The sequence below is a fragment of the Bos grunniens genome, chromosome 8 (genome assembly GCF_055505025.1).
Source record: "Bos grunniens cultivar Pamir isolate PY7600 chromosome 8, Bosgru_T2T1.0, whole genome shotgun sequence".
NCBI classification, from domain to species: Eukaryota; Metazoa; Chordata; class Mammalia; order Artiodactyla; family Bovidae; genus Bos; species Bos grunniens.
This window is the reverse complement of record NC_141172.1, coordinates 10,091,622-10,117,711: the sequence shown is the minus strand read 5'-3', so window position 1 is coordinate 10,117,711 and position 26,090 is coordinate 10,091,622. Positions and strand designations below refer to the sequence as shown.

The 26,090-nt window shown below is 45.0% G+C and overlaps 1 protein-coding gene across 2 annotated transcripts in view; it reads left to right on the top strand.

The window, feature by feature from the left end:
• ACO1 (aconitase 1) overlaps positions 1 to 26,090 on the top strand; it is a 64,958-nt gene extending 38,868 nt beyond the window's left edge. For both annotated transcript variants that reach the window (XM_086414887.1, XM_086414886.1), the window contains exons 8-21: positions 2,012 to 2,183; positions 3,619 to 3,719; positions 4,675 to 4,791; positions 5,900 to 6,059; positions 7,579 to 7,714; positions 8,680 to 8,764; positions 9,533 to 9,689; positions 10,828 to 10,952; positions 12,530 to 12,634; positions 13,369 to 13,511; positions 17,115 to 17,262; positions 21,032 to 21,154; positions 24,279 to 24,464; positions 25,234 to 26,090. In XM_086414887.1, coding sequence (XP_086271013.1) covers positions 2,012 to 2,183; positions 3,619 to 3,719; positions 4,675 to 4,791; positions 5,900 to 6,059; positions 7,579 to 7,714; positions 8,680 to 8,764; positions 9,533 to 9,689; positions 10,828 to 10,952; positions 12,530 to 12,634; positions 13,369 to 13,511; positions 17,115 to 17,262; positions 21,032 to 21,154; positions 24,279 to 24,464; positions 25,234 to 25,347 — 1,872 coding nt within the window. In that variant the 3' untranslated portion in view covers positions 25,348 to 26,090. The remainder of the gene's footprint in view (positions 1 to 2,011; positions 2,184 to 3,618; positions 3,720 to 4,674; positions 4,792 to 5,899; positions 6,060 to 7,578; positions 7,715 to 8,679; positions 8,765 to 9,532; positions 9,690 to 10,827; positions 10,953 to 12,529; positions 12,635 to 13,368; positions 13,512 to 17,114; positions 17,263 to 21,031; positions 21,155 to 24,278; positions 24,465 to 25,233) is intronic.

The following is a 26,090-nucleotide window of genomic DNA, read 5'->3' as shown; positions in this document are numbered from 1 at the left end:
GTACCCAAGTGCTGCCTCTTCTGGGGTCTTAGAGAGTCTCAGTGACAAACTGGAAGGAAGTCCTTGATGGACTCTCTCTTGGTTTTCACGTGCTCTAGAAATGCTAGGAAACAGTACGTTGATGACTTTAAAAGAGACGCAACAAGGCGAGAATTCTGTGGTCAAATTTCAGATCATTAGGTTCACGTCACTCTTCTGTTGCTGCATGGATCTTTTTATTTAAAAAAAAATGTTTTTGAAACCGTGAAATAGTTTAAATACGCAGAAGTTAAAATGACACTTATATGCCCACCGCATAAACTTAACAGATGGTAACATTTTGCTGTTTTTGCTTCAGAGCTGTCTCTGTATGTACATTTTTTAAAGAAGTGAAATGTAATGTTTATGGCTGAAGCCACCGTCCTCATTTCTAGAGATAATCACTATGCTGAGGTTGTACAAAATCATTTCCATGCATATGTTTATACTTCTGTACTTTTTCCATGTGGTTCTTCTTTGTATGTAAATAACAAACTCTTTCTATGAATAATTTTTGACTTTTAAAATTTCTTTCTCTGTATTTTAAGTTACATTATTGTAACGGATGTTTTTCCAAGCTGGAAAATACTAGTTTTTTTTGTTTGTTTGTTTTTTCCCTTGTTGGAAGTAATCTTTTATGATGATTTGCTTGCTTTGCAAAAAGAAGGCAGTTTCATTTTGAAAGATTATTAGAAAAGTAATTTTTTTTATTATCACAAAGTTTTTTCTGGTTGTATAGTTTGGAGGCTTGGGGTATTTGGGATGGATACTATACTTTTGATTTAATCTTCATGGAAATCAGAATTGGATATGTTTGAATATTATAGTTTATCAGAGATGTCCACATCGTTCAAGTGTAGAATAACATAGGCTTTACCCACAAAATTTGGCAGAATTCCACATAATCAGAAGAGCCTGTCCACGTGGTTGTCCACACTTCATGAAACTGATTTCATGCAGGCCCAAGCTGGTCACTGATGCTGCAGCTCTGACTGATGGCTTGCATGGAAAAGATGTGGGAGTCAGACTGCCTGAATCTTTTGGTTACCTTATACCTGTTTTTAGGATATTCATTCATTATACACTTGGAAACAAGGCATTTGCTTACTCAGCAAGTGCAAATCGTAACTTTATTTAAGTTGAAAGAATTTATTTAATCTTTAGAAAGTTTTCTCATTTTGAAAAACTTTTCTTAATATTGTGTTTTTATATTATTTTTTCTTTTTCAAGTACTGTTTTGAAATAGTTTTAGATTTATAGGCGATTTAATGTAAAGGTAATACAGAGTTCTGTTACCTTTCTCTCAGCTCCCCCAGATGGTAACATCTTATATAACCATGGTACATTTACCAGAAATAGTAGTTAACATTGGTATGCCATTTTTAACTAAACTAGAAACTCCACCAGTCTTTTTAGTAATGTCCCTTTTCTGTTCTAGGATCTACTGCAGGGTACCATGTTGTATTAGTTGATTTGCTTTTTAAGTTTTATTTTTAAAAGTAATCTATAACGTGTGCTCAGTCGTGTCTGACTCTTTGTGACCGCATGGACTGTAGCCTGTCAGGCTCCTCTGTCCATGGAATTTTCCAGGCAAAAATACTAGAGCAGGTTGCCCTTTCCTACTCCAGGGGATCTTCCCAACCCAGGGGTCCAACCTGCGTCTCCTACATTGGTAGGCAGATTCTTTACCACTGAGCCACCTGGGAAGCCCATAATCCAAAATATATTGGGCTAATTTAGTTTGTGTTGACTCACAAGGCTGGTTTATGAAAATTGCAAGGGGCTAGTTCTGCATTTTAAATGAGTTATCAGGACTTCTCTGTTGGTCCAATGGTTAAGACTCTGCCCTCCAGATGTGGGGAGCACGAGTTCAGTCCCTGATTGGGGAACTACAATCCTGCATGCTGCCTGGCGTGACCATAAAGAGTAAATAAATACTGAAAAAAAATGTGGGTTATCAAATCTCAAATTCTGTTATTATCCTGTTGCTCAGCACCTCCGCCAGGTTGGGGTAGTAGGCAAGTTTGTCGAGTTCTTTGGGCCAGGAGTAGCCCAACTGTCCATTGCCGACCGAGCTACAATTGCCAACATGTGTCCAGAGTATGGGGCCACTGCCGCCTTTTTCCCAGTTGATGAAGTTAGTATCAAGTACCTGGTGCAGACAGGTAAGTGCAGAACCCTGAGAACAGAAGGTCCTTTGTATAGTTCAGAGAAAGCTGAAAATCGGGGTGCTACCTTCTGCCTCTGTCCCTCAATTAAACAGTAGAGGCATCGCCCTAAAAAGAGACGGGAAGAGATGGTGGGGAGGGGAAAGCTGCAAACTACGCCCAGAGATAAGATTGGTTTCTGTGATCTAGAGGTGGTCGCTGAACCTCTTACTGATCTGGTACTGAATTTCTAACATCTACTGAAATGAAACAAATGGTTTTAGAGAAGGCGAACCCTTTCTTAAACGGAAACCTAAGAGAAATTTCTCTCATGTGTTTTCATGGAGAGGGTGACACGGGGTGTAGTGAACACTGGAACGCAACAACAGGTCACGACAAATATGCTAATGAAGATCAGACAGTCATCTGTTACAAGATCCATGCTGACAGCTGATGACCTTGACAAGTCAGTGAAAGTGAACAGGCAGACAAAAAATGCTGATCTGATGTGGATCCAAGAATCAAGCTCTCCAGCAGTCTTAATTTACTGTCAGAGAAATGGGAGGACTGCATGTCCATTTGGGCAAACCATGCGTACTATCTCCTGCAACCAGGAGCTTTCTGAATGAAACAGCAGAGCATTTGGGGTCATATTCTTGGTGATACAGTATCATGAGTTAGGACTTTGAACTTTGGAGTTAAACTCAGCTTTGGTTCCTGGTTCTGCCATTTACAGCCTGTGTTCCATGGAAAAGTTATTTAATCTTCTTGAGCCACTATTGCCTCATCTGTACATGAGGATAATAATAATGTTTGTCTCAGAATGTCGGGATAAAGGATTAGATATTGAAATAATGCATTGAAAAAGTATAGCCCACAGCGCTGGGCACATAGCTCGTGGTCTGTGGTAGGAGATGAGGGGAAATTACTATTTTAACAGGACTAATGTAGAATGTTGAGGGTCTATGGCCAGTTGAAGGCAGATGCATAGGAGGGGCACTTTGGCAATTTGCTGAGCCTTAGGAGCCTCTTAATTAAGAACCATAATCAGGACTTCCCCCGTGGTCCAGTGATTTAAGTCTCCATGCTTCCAATGCAGGGGGCATGTTTCATCCATGGTCAGGGAACTAAGATCCTACATGCCACACAGTGCCGCCAAATAATTGGGGGGAAAAAAAAAAGAACTATAACCCAGAGAGAGGAGTACTTATAACCAAGACTAGAATCCTTTTCAGAAAACAGTCCCTTCGGTAGAACAGCAGATTGGTTCATGGTCCCTAGTAAACAGCAGCATCATTTGGAAAGTCAGACCATGAGCCTGCAGGCTGCAGTGTCAGCAGAGGGCTTGGAGTGTTTTAAGTGAAATCCCCATTATTTATGCAGTTGCTGCTAAAGGTATTAGTTTCATCAGAAAATACTGATATCTGTTGCTTGTTCTTAAAATGCCCATTAGGTCGTGACAAAGAAAAAGTAAAGCATATTAAACAGTATCTTCAGGCTGTAGGAATGTTTCGGGACTTCAGTGACTCCTCTCAAGACCCAGACTTTGCCCAGGTATGGGAGCACCTCTCATTGAACACGTTTCCTCTTCCTCAAGCCTGTGGTTTTAATTGTGAAAGTTTTTCTTAGGGGGGTGTACTTGTAGGAAATTAGTCACTGCCAAGTTATCACAAAAAAACAGGGTGTTAAAGGCTGAAAAAATAAAAAAGATAAGGAATTGCAGACATAACAAAGTAACATAACTTCCCCCGTTCTTCCTGGCCATTAAGTTGAGTGTCTCCTTTTTTGATTTATTCCTCTTACTTAGACAACCCTTGGATAAGAAGTTTAGAAGGACTGGATCTATTTAAAGGCTGATAAGCTCATCAAAATTATAGATGGGAAAGAAATGAAAGCGCAAGCCAATCAACTAAGTGTGAGCCAATCAGTTCAGATTTATCCACTGCTTATCTTTACTCATTGTCTAGGGTGCAAACTAAACCCACATTTTTCTCTACAGCCAAGATCGGAGGGTAAACCAGATGTGGGACTATTATTTCCTTTCCTATTATTAATACACTGAGGGAAGGAAATACTCCATCAGACTAGGGCCCATTTCTTGGCATTGATGACTTAATGACAACATCCCCCCAAGTCATCTTAGAAAAATTACAATGGTTTATCTGTCGTTTCAGTAGGAAACACATCTCAGACTAACTTCAGCAATAGAAAGGATGTATGAGCTACGTTATAAAGAGGGCCAGGTGGAAGACCACAGCAGCCTAGTGCCCACCCTGGTCTTTCTGAGAGTGGGCAAGGCTTCTGCCTGTCTCATGCTACCAAAGTGCTCATCTGGCTCTCTGGAAATTCCCTTCAGTGTTAACAAGGGACCCTGACTTTCTTGGTTTTGAATGTGGTAGTTTGGTTTGTTAGTTTTTATTGTTGTGGTGTAAATTCTCTGGCACAGCTGTGTTTTTTTCTTTGTGGGTTTAATGCCAGTTCTATGGTTCCTTTTCTTCTGGGTGGACAGGTTGTGGAATTAGACTTGAAAACAGTAGTGCCTTGCTGCAGCGGACCCAAAAGGCCTCAGGACAAAGTTGCCGTGTCTGATATGAAAAAGGACTTTGAGAGCTGCCTGGGGGCCAAGGTAGGGAGCTGGGAGAGGTGGGTGGAGACCCTCCCCATGCCTGGCTTCTTCATGCACAGGCTTCTTTTCACACCTCTCGATGATGAATCTTCCTGAAGCCTAGTACTGAAGGCCTTTCCTCTCCAAACTGAACCTCTTGGTGCCTCCTCCCACCTTAGCTAAGAGCTGAGCAGCTTCCTTACAGCCCTCTATTGCCTATAAACACACTCAACCCTCCTTTTCATTTTTTCTAACTCTCCTTTTCCAAAGCATATCCACTCTTCACATGACTCTCACCACAGCGTTCACTCTGCTTGAACAAGCTATTCTGGCCACTAATTTTGTTCATGCCACCCTTGCCTACATGCCCTTCCTCACCAGCATGCCCCAATCTCTCAGCTCCTCCACAGCATGACCTCAGATCTCATAGCACAATGTCATCTCTCCCTCATTTGAACGTTCTGGCATCAGTCTAAACCCCTGTGATGGCGTTTCATATCCTTTAACTTCATTGTTGGTACTTTATATTATTTGCATGTCTGATTCTTTTATTAGACTCTTAAGTTTGAGGATAGGATTTATGTTGCAGTCACCTTTGTATCCCACACAGTGCCCAGCAGAGCATCTTGTACACAGCAGATTTTCAGTGAACATTTCCCAAATGAATGATTAAGATTTGTGATGGGTTTTATCCATGGGACATCAGCATTTTACCAAATGTTCAGCTGCACTGTGTTCACCTCATTGCTCATGCTTGAATCTGGCCAAAAGGGCACTTTTTCTAAATTTCCTTATGGTTAGTGTCTGTGCCCTCTGTTGCCATTAAATCTGTACTAATTTGCTCTAGTTAGACTAACTTTAAGCTAAATTTGTAGTTTTAGCATTTCAGTATTTAAAGTGGGAAGGAGGTAATTGTTAATAATTTCAAAGCAAAATAAGATTCAGAAATCATGACTCCCTTTTATAAAGATTTTAAAAGAGGAAAGGGAACTTTCATTTTTCTGTAGCATTTCAGAGTTTACGAGCTGAGATGTTTATGTTTTAAGAATTATAATTACCAAAGTGCTTCTTCTCCTTCCAAAGTGAAAACTTTTGACCATATTTTTTTTTTCTTTTTTTCTTCCTATAGCAAGGATTTAAAGGATTCCAGGTTGCTCCAGACCATCATAATGACCATAAGACATTTATCTATAATAACAGCAAGTTCACCCTTGCTCATGGTTCTGTGGTAATCGCTGCCATTACTAGCTGCACAAACACCAGTAATCCATCTGTGATGTTAGGGGCAGGTAAGTGCATCTGATGGTCATGTGGACGTGTGGGTGGGAATTTCCAAGACATAACCCAAGGGCTTAATTAACTTCTATGTATGGGGCTTCCCTGGTGATTCAGAATGCAAAGAATCTACCTGCAGTACAGGAGACCCAGATTTGATCCTTGGGTTGGTAAGATCCCCTGGAGAAGGGAATGGCAACCCACTCCAGTATTCTTGCTGCAGAGTCCTCTGGACAGAGGAGCCTGGTGGGTTATAGTCCATGGGGTCACAAAGAGTCGGACATGACTGAGTGACTAACACTTTGATTCATAGTTACCTGAACCTTATCCTTCCCAGATGCACAGACTAATTGGCCTAGAAATGTTTATTCAATAAGTAGTGCCCAATACAAAATATTTAAAGTAGTATAGTCTTTAGAATTAACACAGAAAATAAGGAAAAGAGAGGAAAGAAAGATGAATTTCTGGTAAAGCCTAGAATCTTGTGTCAGATTTTAGAAAAAGGAAAAAATGTTTTCATGCCACAGATTGTTCTTCATAAAATCCCTTTTTATATGGTGGCATTTAGTCTTAGATACCTTGTCAAGTGCATCTGAATTAGCACACAGGGCACTTGGTTGATACAACTTATCTGCCTATTATGCAGTTCTGGTTATTTAATGTTTACATGCAGAGTTTCATTAATGTAAAGTCCCTTTAGTTTCCAAATTTTAAAACATCCCGAAGAGTTCCTCTTGTGTCCACACACAAATAGTTCTTTCTTTATGAAGTAGACAAATGCATAAGGAAAACTTTCTTTGTCCAAGAATTCGTCTTTTGCCCCCTAAGCTTTGGACAAACAAGTTTCCTTAAAATAAGACCCCAGCTTGTCTGTAGCTTCTTGTCTCTTAATACCCACACTCCTTATTTCTTTCCTACTTCCATGAGATGTCCTAAGGCAGAGCACCCAAGTGTCCCTGTAGTACAGTTGGATTTGCCAGAATCAAGTGACCCAGCAGCCCTTGATCTTCCACTTTAAGAAATATCTGAGAGCAAGATTTTTAACATCTAGGTGGACTGTACTCCTCACCAACTAGTAGGCAATTCGTATACTTTAAGAAGGGGCCCTGCCAATTATTTTTTATCTAAATATAATTAGAAAGATTGCTTTCCCTCCAGAAATTAAAAACTCACACTATAATATAATCATGAATTATTTATCTCTTTAAAAAACAAAAAGCACTTCTCTTTTTATGTCATTCATGTCCATGGCTCATTTTGAGCTTACTGAACAAACGTGAATGACTTTGCGCTAGTGAGCATTTGGTTTCTATCGTTTAGTCTCTCAGTCATGTTCGACTCTTTGCGACCCTATAGACCACAGCACGTCAGGCTTTGGTTTCTATTAGGCAGCAAAAATGGCAGAAAGCACCAGCAAGAGAGGGGTCCTGTCAGGCGGTGCAGGAAGTGCAGAGCAGAGTCAGTGTTTCCTGAACTGTCTGTGGCACCTGGAGCGGGCAGCCCGCAACCATGTCTGTGTTTACCATTTCACAGGCTTGTTAGCGAAGAAGGCTGTGGATGCAGGCCTGAGCGTGAAGCCTTACATCAAAACTAGCCTGTCTCCTGGCAGTGGTGTGGTCACCTACTACCTGCGGGAAAGCGGAGTCATGCCTTACCTATCTCAGCTTGGGTGAGGGAGAAGTCTCTTACACCATTGCTTTTGTTGCATTGTATTCCACAGATACCTTGCCCAGTCACCTTGAAATGGATGTAAGCTCATCTGATGGTATCTAATTGCATAGTCTTTCGTCAGTGCAGACTTAAACCCTTGCTTTCCAACAGACAGGGCCCCTGTACAGTTGTGCTGGTTGTTCATCAGACAGGGGTGTCTGTGAAGAGAGCATGGGCTGATATCAAGCCCGTGCTCCACTGTGGCACTGCCCTCCCAGGGGAGGGGGCAGCTTTTTCAGTTGCATGAAGGTGTGCTGTGGGCTAATATTGGATCTGCCACAGAGAGTCTGCCCTCTGTGTATACTTTAAGTCTGCCCTCTGTATACTTTAATTAAAAAATAATTATTTCACATGCCTAGAAATGTTGTGATTCACTGAAGTCAATTATTTGTTTCCAAATACAGTTTCTCCTAGTAACACACTATTACTAATTTAGTTGACATAGATCTTTATCATGTACCTCATAAAAGTTGGAAGTCCCTGGGAGTATATAATAAGAGTAGTGAATAAAGATATCAGATATCTGATTTTGACTTTTAAAAATTACAGATCATTTAGGTAGTCTCCTCATAATTTACTTATAAATTTAAAAAGTGAATTACTTATAAAAGCAAATTATATGGACTAGAATAGAGAGACCAGATGGAGAAGGCAATGGCAACCCACTCCAGTACTCTTGCCTGGCAAATCCCATGGACAGAGGAGCCTGGTGGGCTGCAGTCCATGGGGTCACTAGGAGTCGGACACGACTGAGTGACTTCACTTTCACTTTTCACTTTCATGCATTGGAGAAGGAAATGGCAACCCACTCCAGTGTTCTTGCCTGGAGAATCCCAGGGACAGGGGAGCCTGGTGGGCTGCCAGGCACCAGCAGGCGGGCCCACTGAGAGTCATTCTGCATCCCGTGCTTCTCTCCCGCACCAGGTTTGACGTGGTGGGCTATGGCTGCATGACCTGCATCGGCAACAGCGGGCCCTTACCGGAAGCTGTGGTAGAAGCCATCGTACAGGTAATTACAGGGCAGCCTGTGGGTCTTTCTTTTTCATATGATGTGTGATGAAGTGTTGCTAATTTTAAAGAAAGTTCAGGGAAGCATGGGGTGCGGTTAAGAGAATGGTCTTTAGAGTTGAGTTAAACTTATTAACTATATACCTTTGAGCAAGTTCATGAACCTCTTTGTGCCTCAGTTTTCACAACTGTAAACGGGAAGTGATAATAGTATATGTTTCAGAAAGCTGCGAGCATTCTGGTGATAGTGGACACAAAGGACTTAGTGTGGTGCCTGGCCGGCACATGCCCCACACATGTGAAGGAATCATTTGTTCCTGTTGTCTGCAGGCTGGTTCCAAGTCAGACAGCTGAACATAAACTCATCGGCTTGATTTTTGTCCCATAAATTCTATAGTATTGAAAAATACTGTTTGGTCCGCTTGCACTGATTTGGAATCCCTGTCAGCCAGTGTAGCTGCCTCTAACTGTCAACCTGTCATCTTCCCCACCTGTTCTCGGGCCCCTGGCTGCAGAATAACTAGGATGCTGCCTTCTGACCCACCTGGTATTCGCTCCTGAGCAGAAATCATCCAGTGCGTCTCTCTGCTGCTTTTGACCCAGCATGTCTCCCCCAGGCTCACCCTGTGGTCTCCCTCTCCGGGAAGAAGCCCAAGTGCAGGGGAAGCCTAAAGGGCTCCTTGACTTAAAGGAGGACTTCAGCAGATGGGTCTAGGAAGCCCAGGCCGTCTGTTGTCTCTGCGACCTGTTTCCCCCTTGCTTCACACAGGGGGACCTCGTAGCTGTTGGAGTACTGTCTGGGAACAGGAACTTTGAAGGGCGAGTCCACCCCAATACCCGGGCCAACTATTTAGCCTCTCCGCCCTTAGTAATAGCCTATGCGATTGCTGGGACCATCAGGATCGACTTTGAGAAAGAGCCACTAGGTAAGATCTGATTTGTGGGGTTACAGTATTTTTCCCCCCAATGAATTTGAAAACATTACTGGAAAAAAGTTATTGCTTTCCTTAATAAATAATGAAGCCTAGAACCTCCAAAGATCATAGGAGAAAGAAGGGTCTTTGCTTCCTTCCCCAGCACACAGCTAAGACATAACTGAAACAGCTAAACAAGAATTTACTAAAGGGGAAGGGGCAAACAGGGAAAGAAACACCTAGAGTAGTGGAGGTCTTGCCATTCTGGCCTCTGCTTCGGTCCCTCCCTTTCCAGTTCCTGCTTCAATCTCATGATAGCCTGGTTTTAATGTCTCTGCTGTAGGAACACGTCCAGAGTATGCAGCGTCTCAAAGCTTGGGGGACGTGATGCTGTTTTCCTTTCCCCTGGCCTCCTGGTGTGCCCTCCTCAGTCCATGCTATGCAGATTAGATAATATGAAAACGGTGCCCTGGAATTTACTTTAAGGAAATCATAGCTTTAGACGTGCAGCTGATCCTCATTACATATGTATTCCATATTTTCAAATTTGACTACTCTTTGAAGTGGATTTTCACCCCCAAAATCAGTGCTCATCACACTCCCATGGTCACTCACAGACATGCACGAGGTGGTGAAATCCCTGAGTCACTCACCGTGCCTGCTCTCAGCTGAGGTCAAGCAAGGTGACACTCTGTCTTTTTATTTCAGGTCTCATACTGCAAACAAGTGTCCTGTTTGTGCTCTGGATAGCATCATGTTTTTCATAGTTTTGTGCTTTTTTTTGGTGGTTTTACTGTTTAAAATGACCTGAGAGTAGGGCTAAAGTGCTATGGAGTATTCCTGAGCTCAGGAAGGCTATGACAGGCCTCATGTTGGGCTCCCGAGTTCAGTGTGAATACATCAACAGTATGTACACAGAAACACATGAGACAGCGTTACGTATTGATCAGTTGACAACAGTGCTGTGGATAAACACCCCTGGGAGCCTAACCTGTGTGTTTCTTGCAGGCAGTGGCTGAGTGTTTTCTAAGTGTGCAGAGAATTTACTGAACGTAACTGCCCTGAGCAATGAGACTGGGCTTACTGCCTGTGACCATGAAAATTGGATATGAGATGAAGTTCATCTCACTAATAAACATTTTCTCCCCAGGTGTCAATGCCAAGGGACAGCAAGTATTTCTGAAAGATATCTGGCCGACCAGAGATGAGATCCAGGCAGTGGAACGTCAGTACGTGATCCCTGGGATGTTTAAGGAGGTCTACCAGAAAATAGAGGTGAGGTCCCCGCCCTAGTGTCATGGGGAGGTCACTCCTCTGCGTCTTCTCTGCCAACCTTGAGGCTAGTGCCGGTGTCAACTAGACAAAGTAGCATTTCTTCAGATAACTGGGAAAGTGGGACAGTCATTTTGCTCCTACAACTCAGGCTCTTCCAGACCCCCCTCTCCCCAGATGTTCCCAGATTTGGACACATGAGCAGCAAGCTCAGGAGGCATGGACTCGGCATGGATGTGGCTCCTGGCTAGCTCTGCATGGCTCCCCTCTTCCTCTGACAGCCCGGGGTGAGCATGAGCTGTGGTTGAGGAGCTCGATATCACTATAATGTGTCACTGAGGGGCCACATGGCTGAACGCACCTCTCAGATTTATTTGCCTGCTTCAAAGAGTAATACAAATAAAAGCCACTCGCTTGGAAGGACCAAACTATCAAGCTGCTGAAATTAAAAAAAAAAAAAACTTGCTGTGCATTTTACAAACAGAGGGGGAATGTATGGGGCTCCATATCACTTTCCGAGACTCGAATGTTACCCTTTTCCCTGGTTTCTGTGTTAGGCTGACCCCAGGGCTTCTGGCTGGGGCTGGTGGCTTGAAATATGAGGGCAGACTGGGGAGCAGATTCAAATGGGAATCACACTCACACACTGTGAATCCCACAAGCTGCTCATTGGGAAATGGTTGAAGGGAGTTTGGTGGATACTGGGTTGAATGCATTTCTCCAGAGGCTGAGTGAATGACGTGGAGCAAATTCAAGCCAACTGGAACGCATACTGGCCGACACTTACTATCTAATGTTCCTGTGACCAGAAGTCTACCTCCCCAAATCTTCAGAGCATCAATAATTTCTCCTCGGGTACAACCTGGATTGTTATTTCATAAATTATATGGTTAGTTACCTGTTGCTCTGCAACACATTACTCCTAAACTTAGTGAATTAAAACAGCAAACATTTTTTATCTGTTTCTGTGGGTCAGAAGTGGAGGTGCGGCTTAACAGGGAGTGTCTGCCTTCACAAGGCTTCATTCCAGGTGACGTCTGAGGCTGTGGCCTCACCTGATGATTCGACTGGGGAGGGGCCAGTTCTTAGACCGCTCGTGTGGTCACTGGCAGGATACAGGACCTCGCATGCTGTGGGTGAAGGCCTCAGCTTCTCACTGACTGTCAGCGAGAGGCCCCCTCAGGGCCTTACTGGTGGGTCTCTTCACAGCATGGTTACTGGCTTCCAGCAGAGCCAGCAAGAGCAAGTAAGAGGTTGAAGAGACAGAAGGCAGTCTCTGTAACCTAATCCTGGAAATGAGTCACTAGGCTCAGCCCTCACTCAGCAGGAAGGGTTCATTTACAGGTAGGGTTCCCAGGAGGCAGGTCCATGGGGTCATTTTAGAGATGGCCTGTCACAGGGTATGTGTATTTTTAAATTACTTAGCATGGTGTTATCTTTGTATAGACATGTTGTGTGACCATTTAGACTAAGAATTGGTCTAACTATACTCTTAGCTTGAATATTATGTTCACATGTTAAGTCTTCCTCAGGATGAACTGTGGTTAGATCTGCCTCTCCTTTTTTTCTTTCTCCCCAAGACTGTGAATGAGAGCTGGAATGCCTTAGCAGCCCCGTCAGATAAGCTATATTGCTGGAATCCCAAATCTACATACATTAAATCACCACCATTCTTTGAAGACCTGGTAGGACTTTTTTTTTTTTTTTTTAACAAAATGAGTTCTTCAAAAAGTTTCTTGGTTTGTAAAATCTACTTGATTAACCAGTACCCTCGCTTTGACTACCTACTTTGTTGAAACCTTTACAAACCTGAGCAGATAACACTGAGGAGAGCTTGAGGAAGCTGGGTTATTTGGCTGGAGTGGGCCTGTGGTTTGTCTGTCTAGGGCTTCCACGTGGTTGTGCAGAGACCCCTGGAGATCAAGTGTCACTGGGATAGAGACTCAGTAACGTCTGAGGGGGACTGTCCCGGAGAACAGGCTCCAGGACCTGCCGTACTTCAGCCTTACACCCTTACAAACAAGGGACGTCTTCTCTGAAACTGATGATCAGGAGTCTGTGCTCTCCCAGTGGGAGGAGGGGATGAGAGGATGTGAGTAGAAGGCAGGACTCCTGCCGTACCCAGCATTTGGGACCTTCTCTGGATGTGGAGGAAGAATGTCATTTGCAGCATCATCCCTTTTGTTTTTGAGGGGATAGTGCCAATACTTCACCTCCTTCAAGGATGAGATATGAATATTTTGCATAAATTCACTTGCTTTACTAAACACCCCGATAAACCCAATAAAACTAGAATTCTCTATGTGTTGATGTGGGGCTATCATCAGGGTCAGATCCGTGGACCACTACTGTTGAGGCTCCCCTGGTGATGCGTTGGAGAAAAGCCAGGCAAACACTGACTTCCTGTGTTCTTTGCTAGACTTTGGATCTTCAGCCCCCTAAGTCTATTGTGGATGCCTATGTGCTATTAAACTTGGGAGATTCAGTAACAACAGACCACATCTCTCCAGCTGGAAACATCGCAAGAAACAGCCCTGCTGCTCGCTACTTAACTAACAGAGGGTAAGTAATGGGGTGGGGGGAGGCCTGAAGACAAAAGGGACAGCATGAGGTCGTTAGTCCTCTTTTCATGAGGTCTGTTTGGAGGCAGACTCCAGTTTTTCACTGAACCCTGGAGCCTGAAAACCAATCACTCTGTTTGTAGCTTTGAAGCTACTAGAGAATCCACCAGCACATGAACCTCAGCACATGGAGACCTTCTTTTTGAGCAAGTCTACTTATTAGACTCAGCTATCATCCCTGCCACCAGCTTGGCTGATCATTTATGTACAAGGCTCTTCCCCTGTGTGGTCTGGTTATACTTGAAGCACTTGGCAGGGGTTTAACCAGAAATGCATTTACATTTCCTGGTTGAGAGACATATGTTGTGTTTCAGTTTACTGTTTATTTTGGCTGCGCTGGGTCTTTGTTGCAGCCCATGGACTCTCTAGTTGTGGCATGTGGGCTCTGGAGCGCACAGGCTCAGTAGTTGTGGCGTGTGGGCTTGGTTGCAGTACGTAGGATCTTAGTTCCCTGACTGGGGATTGAACCCAGGACCCCAGCATTGAAAGCACAGAGTCTTATCCACTGGACCACCAAGGAAGTCCCAAGAGACATGTTCTTTACAGAGAACAGCTTTGAGGATTTGCAATTTACACATCCATTCAGCAATCCTTCAGTCATATACCTATTTTAACAGGTATTACACTCATATTGACTTCCCTAGTGGCTCAGACAGTAAAGCGTCTGTCTACAATGCAGGAGACCCGGGTTCAATCCCTGGGTTGGGAAGATCCCCTGGAGAAGGAAATGGCAATCTACTCCAGTACTCTTGCCTGGAAAATCCCATGGACAGAGGAGCCTGGTAAGCTACAGTCCATGGGGTCGCAAAGAGTCAGACATGACTGAGCAACTTCACTTTCACTTTCACACTAATATTATATACTGCTATTTAACAAACCCTGAGTCAAGAAGATCCCCTGGAGAAGGACATGGCAACGCACTCCAGTATTCTTGCCCGGAGAGTCCCCATGGACAGAGGAGCCTGGCAGGCTATAGTCCACGGGGTCGTGAAGAGTCAGACACTAAACCACCACCACAGTGCACCAATATCAGTCAGTGTCCCTCCCAGATCTGACTCCTTGAGATTCGTCTGGGGAGATGAACATTCCTGGCCCTATCCCCACTTGCTGAGTCACCTTCTTCAGAGTCAGGGCCCAGACCCAATATGAGAAACAGAATTGAAGCTTTTTTTTCTTTTTTCCCAGTGGGAGAGGACAGCTACCTTGCCCCTCCTCTCACTTGCTGGGCGAGTAACCCATTCTCTTCACAACTTTCCCCTTCTCTCACGCGCATTCAGTCTCTGCCTTTTCCTAGTGCATCCCATGGGACAGTCTGTTCATTCAGACCGAGATATGCGTGTTGTGAGTTTAAGAAGACAGCCCAGATCTAACGGAGGTGAACGCACAGTGGTCTGTGTCGAGATTTTTCTTTAACTTGGGGCAACTACTTTTTTAAATGCATGGCAACTGCCCATACACAGATAGCGGGTTGGTCAAAAAGTTCACTCAGGGCTGTCTACTGTTAAGATGGTATGGAAAAAGCCAAACAAACTTTTTGGCCAACGTCATACATACGAGATTTTAACATTTATTTGTTTTATTGTTTGGCTGGGCCGGGTCTTAGTTGCAGCACGTGGGATCTAGTGCCCCAGCAGGGATGGGACCCGGGTGCACTGCACTGGGGATCTAGGGCCCCAGCAGGGATGGGACCCGGGTGCACTGCACTGGGGATCTAGGGCCCCGAGCAGGGATGGGACCCGGGCGCACTGCACTGGGGATCTAGGGCCCCGAGCAGGGATGGGACCCGGGCGCACTGCACTGGAAGCCTGGTGTCTTAGCCCCTGGGCCGCCTAAGGGAAGTCCTCATGTTATGAGCTTTTATTTATTTATTTATTTTTTAACAATGTTAAGCATCTTTTCATGTACATATTGGCCATCTGTATGTTTTCTTTTTTTTTTAACAAATGTATTTATTTTAATTAGAGGCTCATTACTTTACAATATTGTATTGGTTTTGCCATACATCAACATGAAACCGCCACGTGTGTACACGTGTTTCCAATCCTGAACCCCCTTCCCACTTCCCTCCCCATACCATCCCTATTATGAGCTTTTAAAGGGATGATTCTGTCTTGAGTGGGAGATGCAAGTCCATCAGCAAATAGAAAAGGGCAGATGTTCAAGGTGGGTCGGTGATTCCTACTCTTCCCCTCACCCACACTGCTTGGGACACGCTGCCTACCACCTTGTTCCCTGAATGTTCAGACAAGGCCAAGTACCCCTCTGCCTGAGAGCCTTCGGGTGAGCTCACCTTTTTCTCCTCTTGGATGCTTTTCCCCAAGATACCCTCTTAACAAACTCCCACGCCAAGTTCAAGTCTTCCTCCATAAGGTCATGCCCACCATACTCTTTCTTGCCCTGGCCTACTTTTTCTTAGGTATTAACCACAATCTAGTAACACTTGTGTAGGGTGCTCTTTTAAAAAAACGTCTCTGTCTCTACCTTCTAGGATGTAAGCCCTGCAAAAGCAGGGATTTGCTGTATCCCAGGCACCTGACGGCTCCTGGCATGCAGTTGGTGCTCAGTGAAAAGTTGTTGAATGAATGAATGGGAAAGGCTTCTAAGGACAGAGAAACTAGAGAAACAGAGTTGAGGCTGGAAGAAGAAAACTAGGAAGAGAGAAGTAACCAACACCTTTTTTGATTGGTGGTTATTGATAGTCTTTAGAGAATAGCATGAAACGAAATATACCTTTCCCGAAAAATACATATCCACATTTGGACATAATTTCAGGGGTTCATAGACACACTTACCTACTCCTGAAGCCCATGCGTAGATTCTCAGTCTTCAGAATTGAGCTAACGAATAAATCATCAAGACACATGGCTTCTAGCATTTTAAGAAACAGCCCAGTGAACTGGTCACTGTTCATTGTTAAGATGTTGTTCCTGACATCTCAAAACATCCTTTCGTTCGGACCCACAGACCAGACTTTTCTTTGATTTTAGGACCAGCCGTTCTTGTTCTGCTCCTTCGTCCCTGCCCTGCTTTTGATCTTACAACAATACTAAGTCATGTTGCCAGTTACGTGTTTTTTAATTGCATTGAGTTCCTGGACAAATTTGAACTTACTTCTGTTTAATTTATAGAATGTATTTTATGTGTCCCCCACTCTTGGCTCCACCAAACTGACCTACCCGGAGTATTCCCTTTGCTTCCTTTTTTTTTCCCACCCATTTTTAACATTTTACTTTTAATGAAACTTTATAGGCTACCTTACTGAATAAATAAAATACTCTTATTAAAGTTCCTCCCGCTTGCTCTACCCAGACTTATAAGACTGTAGGTTGCTGCTGGGAGGCTATAGGTTCACCATCGCACCTGCTGCCTCTCATCGTGCCCTCGGTCGAAGCTATGGTTTGAAACAGTGTTTCCACCTTGGAGAACAAGACTTGGTAGACTTACAGAAACACCTAGGTTTGTGATTTTTACCCCCTTTCATGGTGTAAGCCAGGTTTCATCTCTCAGTTCCCTAAACCAGCTTCTCTCCTGCTTTCGTTATCAGCCTGACTCCTCGAGAATTCAACTCCTACGGCTCCCGCCGAGGGAATGATGCCATCATGGCGCGGGGGACATTTGCCAACATCCGCTTATTAAACAAATTCTTGAACAAGCAGGCACCGCAGACTATCCACCTGCCTTCTGGTGAAATTGTGAGTATGATGTCTGTGCTCCCGCTAGAGCCAGCATTTCTCGGGCTCTGGGCGCTTCAGTGCTTGCACTGCCACTTCCCCTTGGGTCTTATTTTTTCCCACACCTCATCCTACCTCCTGCTTTACATAACCCCTCTTGCCAAGCGTCCCATATATGTAGAGTTCATCCCTAAAGAAGAGTCCCTTTAAACTGAGAGGCCTTTTCCTACTTAGAGATTTCTGCTTCATGCTTTAACTAAATCTAGTTTCTTAAGGGTTGAGCTTAAAAAGCCTCCGATTGAGGTTTCATCAGTTCAGAATACTTGAAGGGGAAATTCCAGGTTAAGGTGGAGGATATTTCCTAAGAAGTGCTGTTTTATGACTTCAGTAACATTTAATCAATCATACCTTAGGGAAGGAAGGATACAGAGGACTGTGCAGGCCTGCTTGGGTCCCAGTAGGAACCCCGTGGAGTTGGTTTATTAGAGCTGGAATTGTCTGTTCACAGAGGGCAGGCATGGGGAGAGGTGGGAAAGCCTGCCCTTGGAGTCAGACAAGCCTGGGTTCAAGTCCCAGCTCCACCTCAGACCAGCAGTGGAGCCTTCTTCAGCAATCTGTCTACCTCTCTGAGCTTCACTTTTCTTACTTGCAAAGTAAAATAATATCTGGTTTTTAAGGTTCTGAGGCTTAACCCTGGGTGGCATGCATGCTTCAGTCACTTAGTCAACTCTGCAACCCCATGGACTATAGCCTGCCAGGCTGCTCTGTCCATGGGAATTCCCAGGCAAGAATCCTGGAATGGGTTACCATTTCCTACTCCAGGGCACCTTCCCAACCCAGGGGTCAAACCCACATCTCTTGTGCCTCCTGCCTTGGCAGGCGGGTTCTTTACCAGTACGCGACCTGGGAAGCCCATCCCGCACAGAGCAAGTGCCCAGGACGTGTTTGTTCAGGGCCCAGCAGGGACAGCAGACGAGTAAGTGAAAAGGATACAAACGCGTGGTGAAGTCCCCAGGAGACCAAGGAGGGACTTGCAGTTAATAGACTTTGAGGGCCTCCAGGATGCCAGCTGTCATGGTGGGATCCCTCATTGACAGCCCTACCGTGCACAGAACTCCTAGTCAGATGGTTAGTGCCTCAGCTTAAATAAGGAGACAGCATCAGAGATGAAGAGACATTGGAGTCAGGCCTTGAACTTGAAAGACAGACCTAGACAAGAAACAGAGGAATAAAGAGAAAAACAGATAATGCACAGAGTAGAAGAAAACTAAGAAAAACAATTATTTCGTCAGAGTGATAAGGGATGATTTTCTGTTGGTATAATCAGAAGACAAGAAGGAGCTCTTTAAAAAAAAGTCCCTAAAAAATTTCACAGGAAAAGTTGACTAGTTGAGAAAATCTTCCAGAAGGTAGAAAGACAAAGGGGAAATTAGGAAATGTAAGAAAAATCAAAGCCTGAACCGAGGAGGACCAGCATCTGACTGAATAAAGATGCTAAAGAGAACAGATAGAATCTGAGAGGAAATTGTTAAGAGTTAACACAAGAAATTCTTCAAGTGCAAAATCTGAGATTCCAGATCAAAAGGTCCACTGACCACACCCAGCCACATGATTAATACTCACTCCAGGTCACATCACTGTGAAATTAAGAACAGCAGAGGTAAGGAGAAGATCTAGAAACTTCGGAGAGGGGGAAAAAAGCTTACGTGCACTCTTCTGGGGATCAGACGCACTCAGGGCAACCCAGGGACTTAGACTGAGGAAAATTGTTGGCACTCTAAAGTCTGTATCCCTCATACGACCAGCCAAGTGAGGGTAAAGTAACAACACAATCAGATATTCAAAAGCTTTAAAAATAATCTGTCAGCCCCAGTCTCAGAAAGCTACTTGGTAATTGTGTTCCACCAAAACGAGAGAATAAACCAAATATAGGGGAAGATGTAGGATCCAGGAAAAGGAAATGCAGGGAATCACCAGGATGCCGGGGAAGGAAGTCTCCTCTGTCACATGAACACGCCTCAGAGAGTCAGCGCTCCACACAGGAATGAGGGCGTAGGGAGTGACACCGCGTGAAAAAGACTTTTAAAGTAAATTGCCTGACAGATGTGAATGTCTCCAGAAAAGACTTATGTCGATACTTTAGGTAGTATATTCGTTAGTTAATTGGTAGGGACACAGAAACAGGTGAACACCTGTGCACACACACATACAAATTTATTATTTCCAGTGGGAAAAAAATTTTTTTCAATTGCCAAGAAAAGGAAATCTGAGTCCATTATGTGGCTCAGCTGTAAATAGCATGTACGTCATCAAAACATATGGCCAAAAAAAAAAAAAGACAGTGATATTAGAAGGCCCTGGAGAGGAGAGGTTGGGAGGGGGAGGGCCCTACAAGAGAGGTAGTTGAAAGAACTAAATCCTCTAAGTAGGAATTTAATGGATAATAAAAAAAAGGAGAAATGAACTGACTGATTATATACTTAGGGATCCAGAGGTGAGATATCAGAAGAAACCACTAACTTGATGCTTTCTTTAGAAGAGAGGGAGAGTGCAGGGAGCCGATGCTTTATAAGCTGCTTGCTACTCTCAGTTTGACGCACACAAGAGAAAAGCCAGGAGCCCGGAATTCAAACCTGCCAAGTCCACACAGCTGGGTTCCACAACCCAGCCGCTCTGCCTTGGGCTTGTCAGCTCTGTGGTAGTTTTGAAAGCACTTTAAGACACACACTCCCACATTCTTAATATCCAAACTAGTAATAGATACCTCTGAAAATATCGGGTAGGTTGTTTCTTTCCTGGTCTTTGAAAGCATCCAGGCTTTTTGGTTAGACAGAGCAGGCTTTTACTCTGTTTTTTGTGTTTTTTTCCAACTGTTTCTATATTTGTGAGTTCTGTTCATCTGAAGACAGACAGAACCCTACTTAGATTTAGGCAGTGCCGTGTGACATTAACCACAGTCTCCATCCTTTTACCACAATAGTAATTTGTGAAAGCCTACTTGAGAGTTTGATTATATACCTTTCTAGAGCTCCTTTCAAATCAAACACTCCTTTGGACTCTTTGGAGGGGTCTTATTTTCTGACTTAAGTAGTGACAAAAAAAAAATTTCATTACTCACCATCAATGATATCACCTGTCTTTGTGAAGCCTCAGCTCAGCAGAATGTTCAGAGTTCCTATGAGAAACAAACAAATCTGTTTGTTAAAGCTGTTTCTCATACATACTAAGAGATTCCTTATCCCTTTCTTGTCCTTTATTGATTGGTGCTTCATCAGTGTTTCTACTATCGTTTCCTTGACCTCCACGTAGGAGGGTGATGAATAAAAGTCTGCATTTTTGTAATTTCCAAACACGTGACCTTTTTTTGTGTTTGGCCACCCTTCACAGCTGACCATCACCAAGTCTCTGGTACAGAATCAAAACCCAGATTTAGGTGGGATTATCTGCTTTTGCTTTAAAATATTTTAATCAATAGAAGAGTTAAAAAAAAAAAACTGATCTAATTTCCTTTTTCCCCCTGATGCCCTAGGATTTGAATGTTTTTCTAAAATTAGGACAATAAGGCATTTCACTTAAGAGTATAAAATTCAATTTGACAGAGGTAAGTATTAATAGATGGCATTAACTGGAAATTTGTAGACCAGGCAACTGATTGGTTGAGTTTGCCATTGAATTTACAGTGGCTTGGCCGACTGCAGACACTCCTGCATGTCCTCCCAGGACTCACTGGCCTCTGTCTACACGCTGTGCCTTTACTCTGTCGGTAAAACCTTCCTCCTCTCCTCCTCAGCTTGATGTGTTCGACGCCGCTGAGCGGTACCAGCAGGCGGGCCTCCCCCTCATCGTCCTGGCCGGCAAAGAGTACGGCTCGGGCAGCTCCCGAGACTGGGCCGCCAAGGGCCCTTTCCTCCTGGTGAGTAGGACATAGAGACAGCCCTGCAGGCAGCTGCTCCCCTAAACCAGAAGGGAAGCTGGGAGCGAGGCTTTACTTTCCAAGAAGATGCTGTGGGAGAGCAAAGCAAGCTCGGGGAGGCGTGGACTGTTTTCTCGCCTCTCGCTTGGTAGATCGGGGCTTCCCTCACTGAGTGAAGTAGAGTCACCCGGTTCCCCACCATCGAATGTTGCTACCCTGGGAGCCATGGATCAACTGTGTGTACAACAGTTGAGGGGAGGATCTTGAAGTCTATGAAATTACATCCAGAAGTGTGGAATGTATGTCTTTTTTTTTTTAATGGGGAAAGTTTCATGGTTTTCATAATGCTCTCAGGTTAGCACCTGAAGCTTATCTAAGGCCCTTGTCCCAGGTCAGTGTGAGGAGTAAGCTGTGGCTACTGCCTTGTCTGTTAGGTTCACAGAAGGGAAAACATCAGGAGCCTGAAAGTGAAAGTCTCTCAGTTGTGTCTGACTCTTTGCAACCCTATGAACTATACAGTCCATGGCATTTCTCCAGGCCAGAATGCTGGAGTGGGTAGCCGTTTCCTTCTCCAGGGGATCTTCCCAACCCAGGGATCGAACCCAGGTCTCCCACATTGCAGGTGGATTCTTTACCAGCTGAGCCACAAGGGAAGCCCAGGAGCCTGAGCTTTGAATAAACTCAGGGAGTGCACTTTTTACAGCTGCTTTTCACTGCCAGTGAATGGTCTGCGTACGGGCTCAGTTAGAAAAGGAAGCCCTCTCTGTGTGTAGACAGCTCCTCAGAACCTTCAGCCGTTTCAGGGCTTGACCCGTAAGCTGTCCCTGTGGGAGGGGGCCCCACAGGAGTTTTTACCTCTGGCCCCTTTGCTGGCCATGAAAGCAGGGCCACTCCTAGGGCCTGGCTTCAGTCCTCAGTAGGGGGGCAGAATAGCTTAGCTGATATCCGTTCAAATAACAATGGCTTGAGCAAATCACTGCACTTGGCAAACGCTAGGTCAGTTGATATCCACAAGTGCAGTAAAAAATACATGGCTGTCTTGCAGACAGCCCTCCAGATGCCCAGGTCTTATCAACACTCGCCCCACTTTTTTTAAGTCCATCAGTTTGCAGTGGATACGGGGTGTGGAGAAAAGATATGTTATTAGTTGGTAATTTGTCGAAGGCCTGCTTTTTCTAGAAAATGCTGAAAAGAACCTAAGAAATTACAAAAGGAAGGATTTTAGGAAGGGAGTCGGGCACTGGCAACAGCAGTGAGAGCAGGAGCAGTCTGGGGCTGGGCGGGAGACAGTAAGGTCTGGATAGACGAGTCCTGGCACAGGGGGGCTCTTGAGTCTGGTGGGGCTGCACCAGCCACAGGGCCAAAGAAAGAGCCTGGCGATGGCGAGAGAGGCATCAGTAGTCTCACAGAGGGAGGCTCTTAGAGAGACCTCACAGTGGTCTCACAGAGGGAGGCTCTTACACATCTGAAGCATGGGGGGGTGGGGGCGCAGCTGACTGCAGGCAGGACACACTTCTACCCCTGGGAGCAGGAGGCAGCTCCTCCCATTTATTAGAGCAGGGATTGATATCAGGTTGGCTGTCAGTTACCAGGGAAACCAGAGCTGGGCCATGTCCCTCATAGCCCCTCAAGTAACAGCCATCAGAGGGTAAGTGTTTCCCTTTAATGAACTAACAGGTGGGGCCGTCCTGGCTTAAGGGGCAGAGGGCAAGCACGCAGGTGAGTAGGGCGGAGGCGAAGCCCGACCAGGAGAGCAGCGGGTATACAAAGAACAAGGGAACAGCCCTCTTTTAGGGTCCTGACTCTGCAAGTGTCAGCTTCTCTACAGAACTGCCCTGAGTTCTGTCTGCCCAGACAGCCGTGCACACTTCCTTCTGTAGCTGGCCAGCCTCAGCCACGTTGTCCGCAGGCAGAGAGGGCCGGGCAGTGTGACCTGCAGCCCCACACAGCCCTCCTCACAGAGCTTGGGGCGTGAATAACCTGTCTTTACAACCATTGCCCCTTCCCCCCAAATGAATACACAGTACATATGTACATAAATCTATACAAAATACCTACTGTCATAAAGAATCTGCTCTTTTAAATCTGTACTTTTAAACTTGGAAACACTTTGTAATTTAAAAAATACCTATGCCCAGATCTCATTCCCAGACATTCTGGTTTGGTTGGTAAGGTGAAAGGCCTGGACGTCTGGATTTTAAAAGCCTCCCCTGGTGATTGTAATATCAGCAGAGTTTTAGAACACCTCTGTCTAGCCATGGTTCTCCAGACTTAAAAGAATCCCATATTCTCCCACCCATGCTTCCTGTAAGAGATTCTGATACAGTAGATCAGGGGTAGTAAGTACCCAAGAATCTACATTTTTTAACAAGCTTCCTGAGTGACCCTGATTCAGGGGATCTGAAAGGATGTTGAGAGCTTTTACGGGTATCTTAATATTATATTACAGTTAACTAATATTTGAGATTTGGGTATTTAGTTAATCAGGTATCCTGGTTTACTGATCATTGCTGTATATTGTCACTTATATGTTATCAATAAAATGTACTTCATAGGAAGCTTTATATCAAGATTATATTCAGTGCAATTTGATCCTTGAAACAGGAGGTATAAAAGCGGCACACAGCAGGTGATCAATTCCTTTCTCTGTAGTATGTTCTGAAAGTTGTGTTTTGATTAAATCTTCTGTGTCTGCTAATACAGCCTACAATAATACCGAAATTCAAGGGGGGAAATGAATTTTCTTTGTGTTTCTTTGTAGTGTGGTTTCCAGACACAATGGGAGTTTGTATCACAAACTAAGTGTGTGGTTAGACTTTGTGGGTTCAAATATCTGACAGACCACTGACTCCCAGGGTGCGGGGCACGGTACCAGTGTCTCCATCCAGGGTTGGTGGAGGTAGAAGCAGAGAGTTCATTTCATTGCCTACATGCTGCTTATCCAGTGGAGGCAGTTGGTCAGCTACGGTGCTATTTATAATGACAACATTTTATGTAAAGGATTAATTGGTACTTAAGAAGAATTTAGGCAGGAGAAGAGTTTTGACTTAAGAACCCTTTTGTAAGGTGTCTGTGTATCTAAAGAAAAACTGTGTCCGAACTACTTACTCTCTTGGTTTCTCAGGGAATCAGAGCTGTCCTAGCAGAGAGTTACGAGCGCATTCACCGAAGTAACTTGGTCGGGATGGGGGTGATCCCTCTCGAGTACCTCCCTGGGGAGAATGCAGACACCCTGGGACTCACTGGGCGTGAACGATACACTATTAGCATTCCAGAAACCCTGAAACCACGAATGAAAGTCCAGATCAAGGTAAGTCAGTGCCTTTCCAGGCCAGGTCCAGCTAAAAGGGGCCCCGTGATTGTCATCAGTCTTTTTTTGTTTGTTTGTTTTAATCTGGTCACACTGCAGGTCATGCAGGATCTTAGTTCCCCACCCAGGGATTGAACTCATGTCTCCTGCATTGGGAGAATAGTGATGAAAAGCTCAGGGACAGGGCGTTTAAAACACCTTTTTATGATAAAAATGTGAACAGACACACTCACCCCATTCCTGCACCTCACCTCGCCCTGGCTTTGATTAGCACTGAGGTGAAAACGACAGATCAGCCCTGGGTAAGCCGAGGATGAAGTGCGCCACCGTGGTCCCAGGGTGATCTAGCCGCCCAGGCAGACTGAGCTGCTGAGCCGTGTCCCAGGGCGAGCCTCTGGGCCAGCGCCTAGGGGACAACCTTAGTGAAGTGCCTGCTGGCTGCCAACACTTCCTTCCTTGGGCCGTCCCTGGTGAAGGCTTCGAAAATATTCCGAATCGCTAGTAATTGCTGCCCCAAGAGGCTGTTTCTAATTCTCCAGTGTCTCTCACTTGCATCACAGATGCTCTGCAGGGCTTTACCTTGTAGATCAGTACCTGGGGCATCTTGTTAAGTAAAACACAGCTTACTGCTCAGCGGGTCTGGGCTGGAGCCGGCGGGCACCTGCTCTGGGTGCTGGGTGCTGCCAGGGCATGGACTGCACTTGGAGGGGCAGTCTGAGGGCTGGCTCGTCTCCTCCCTCAGCAATTCTCTGCTTATCCATCCTCCCAGCTGGATACCGGGAAGACCTTCCAGGCTGTCATGAGGTTTGACACCGACGTGGAGCTCACTTATTTCCATAACGGGGGCATCCTCAACTACATGATCCGCAAGATGACCAAGTAGGCCCTGGTGTCCCAGCTGCCCGGTGGCAGGAGGAAGCACAGCGTCCGCAGCCCGCAGGCCCTGGGTTGGCAGCATCCCCGCCCCAGCCTCCTCCCCCGACCCTCCCCTCCACGCAGGGGTGCTGCCTGCCCAGGGCGCCCTGAGGCTCCAGTGTGGATCCTGTGCACACAGAATCAGCAGTTTCTACATGCTCTATTTTTGTTAATCTTTTTATCTTGTTGTAGAATTGGGGAGCTTAGAATGGTGGGACTGTCACTTGTGCCAAGAAGGGAGAGTTGAGCCCTTTAAGGTCACTGATCACTGAATGTTGATTTTTCACTCTTAGCCTCTAATGTTCAGGTGAACACACGTCCGTCTCCTGCCCAGTTTCTGGCTCCTCTGTGTTACCCTCTGCTCAGTGAAACCTTCCCCTTGAGAGTCCTTCGCCTCTGTGTGCGCCACCAGTGTTAGCTGACAAGGCAGAGGGGAACGTGTTCACACGTGGTGACTAGTCCCTGCACCCCGCCCTTTCCTCCAGTGAGTGACCCAGGCACCTCATGAACAGCTCAGACACTGAAGTTTTTGCTTGTGTACCTTTTGACAGATCCACACTGAAGAAATACGGAGATTTCTTTCAGTAGTTTCATAAAGTTTCCCTAGAAAACTTTTCATATATCAGGAGGAGAACTTTGGAGGTGGTTTTGGTGGAGAGAGATGCAGAACATTTCTAATTTGAATAAGATTAAATCTATTTTCAAGGAAAA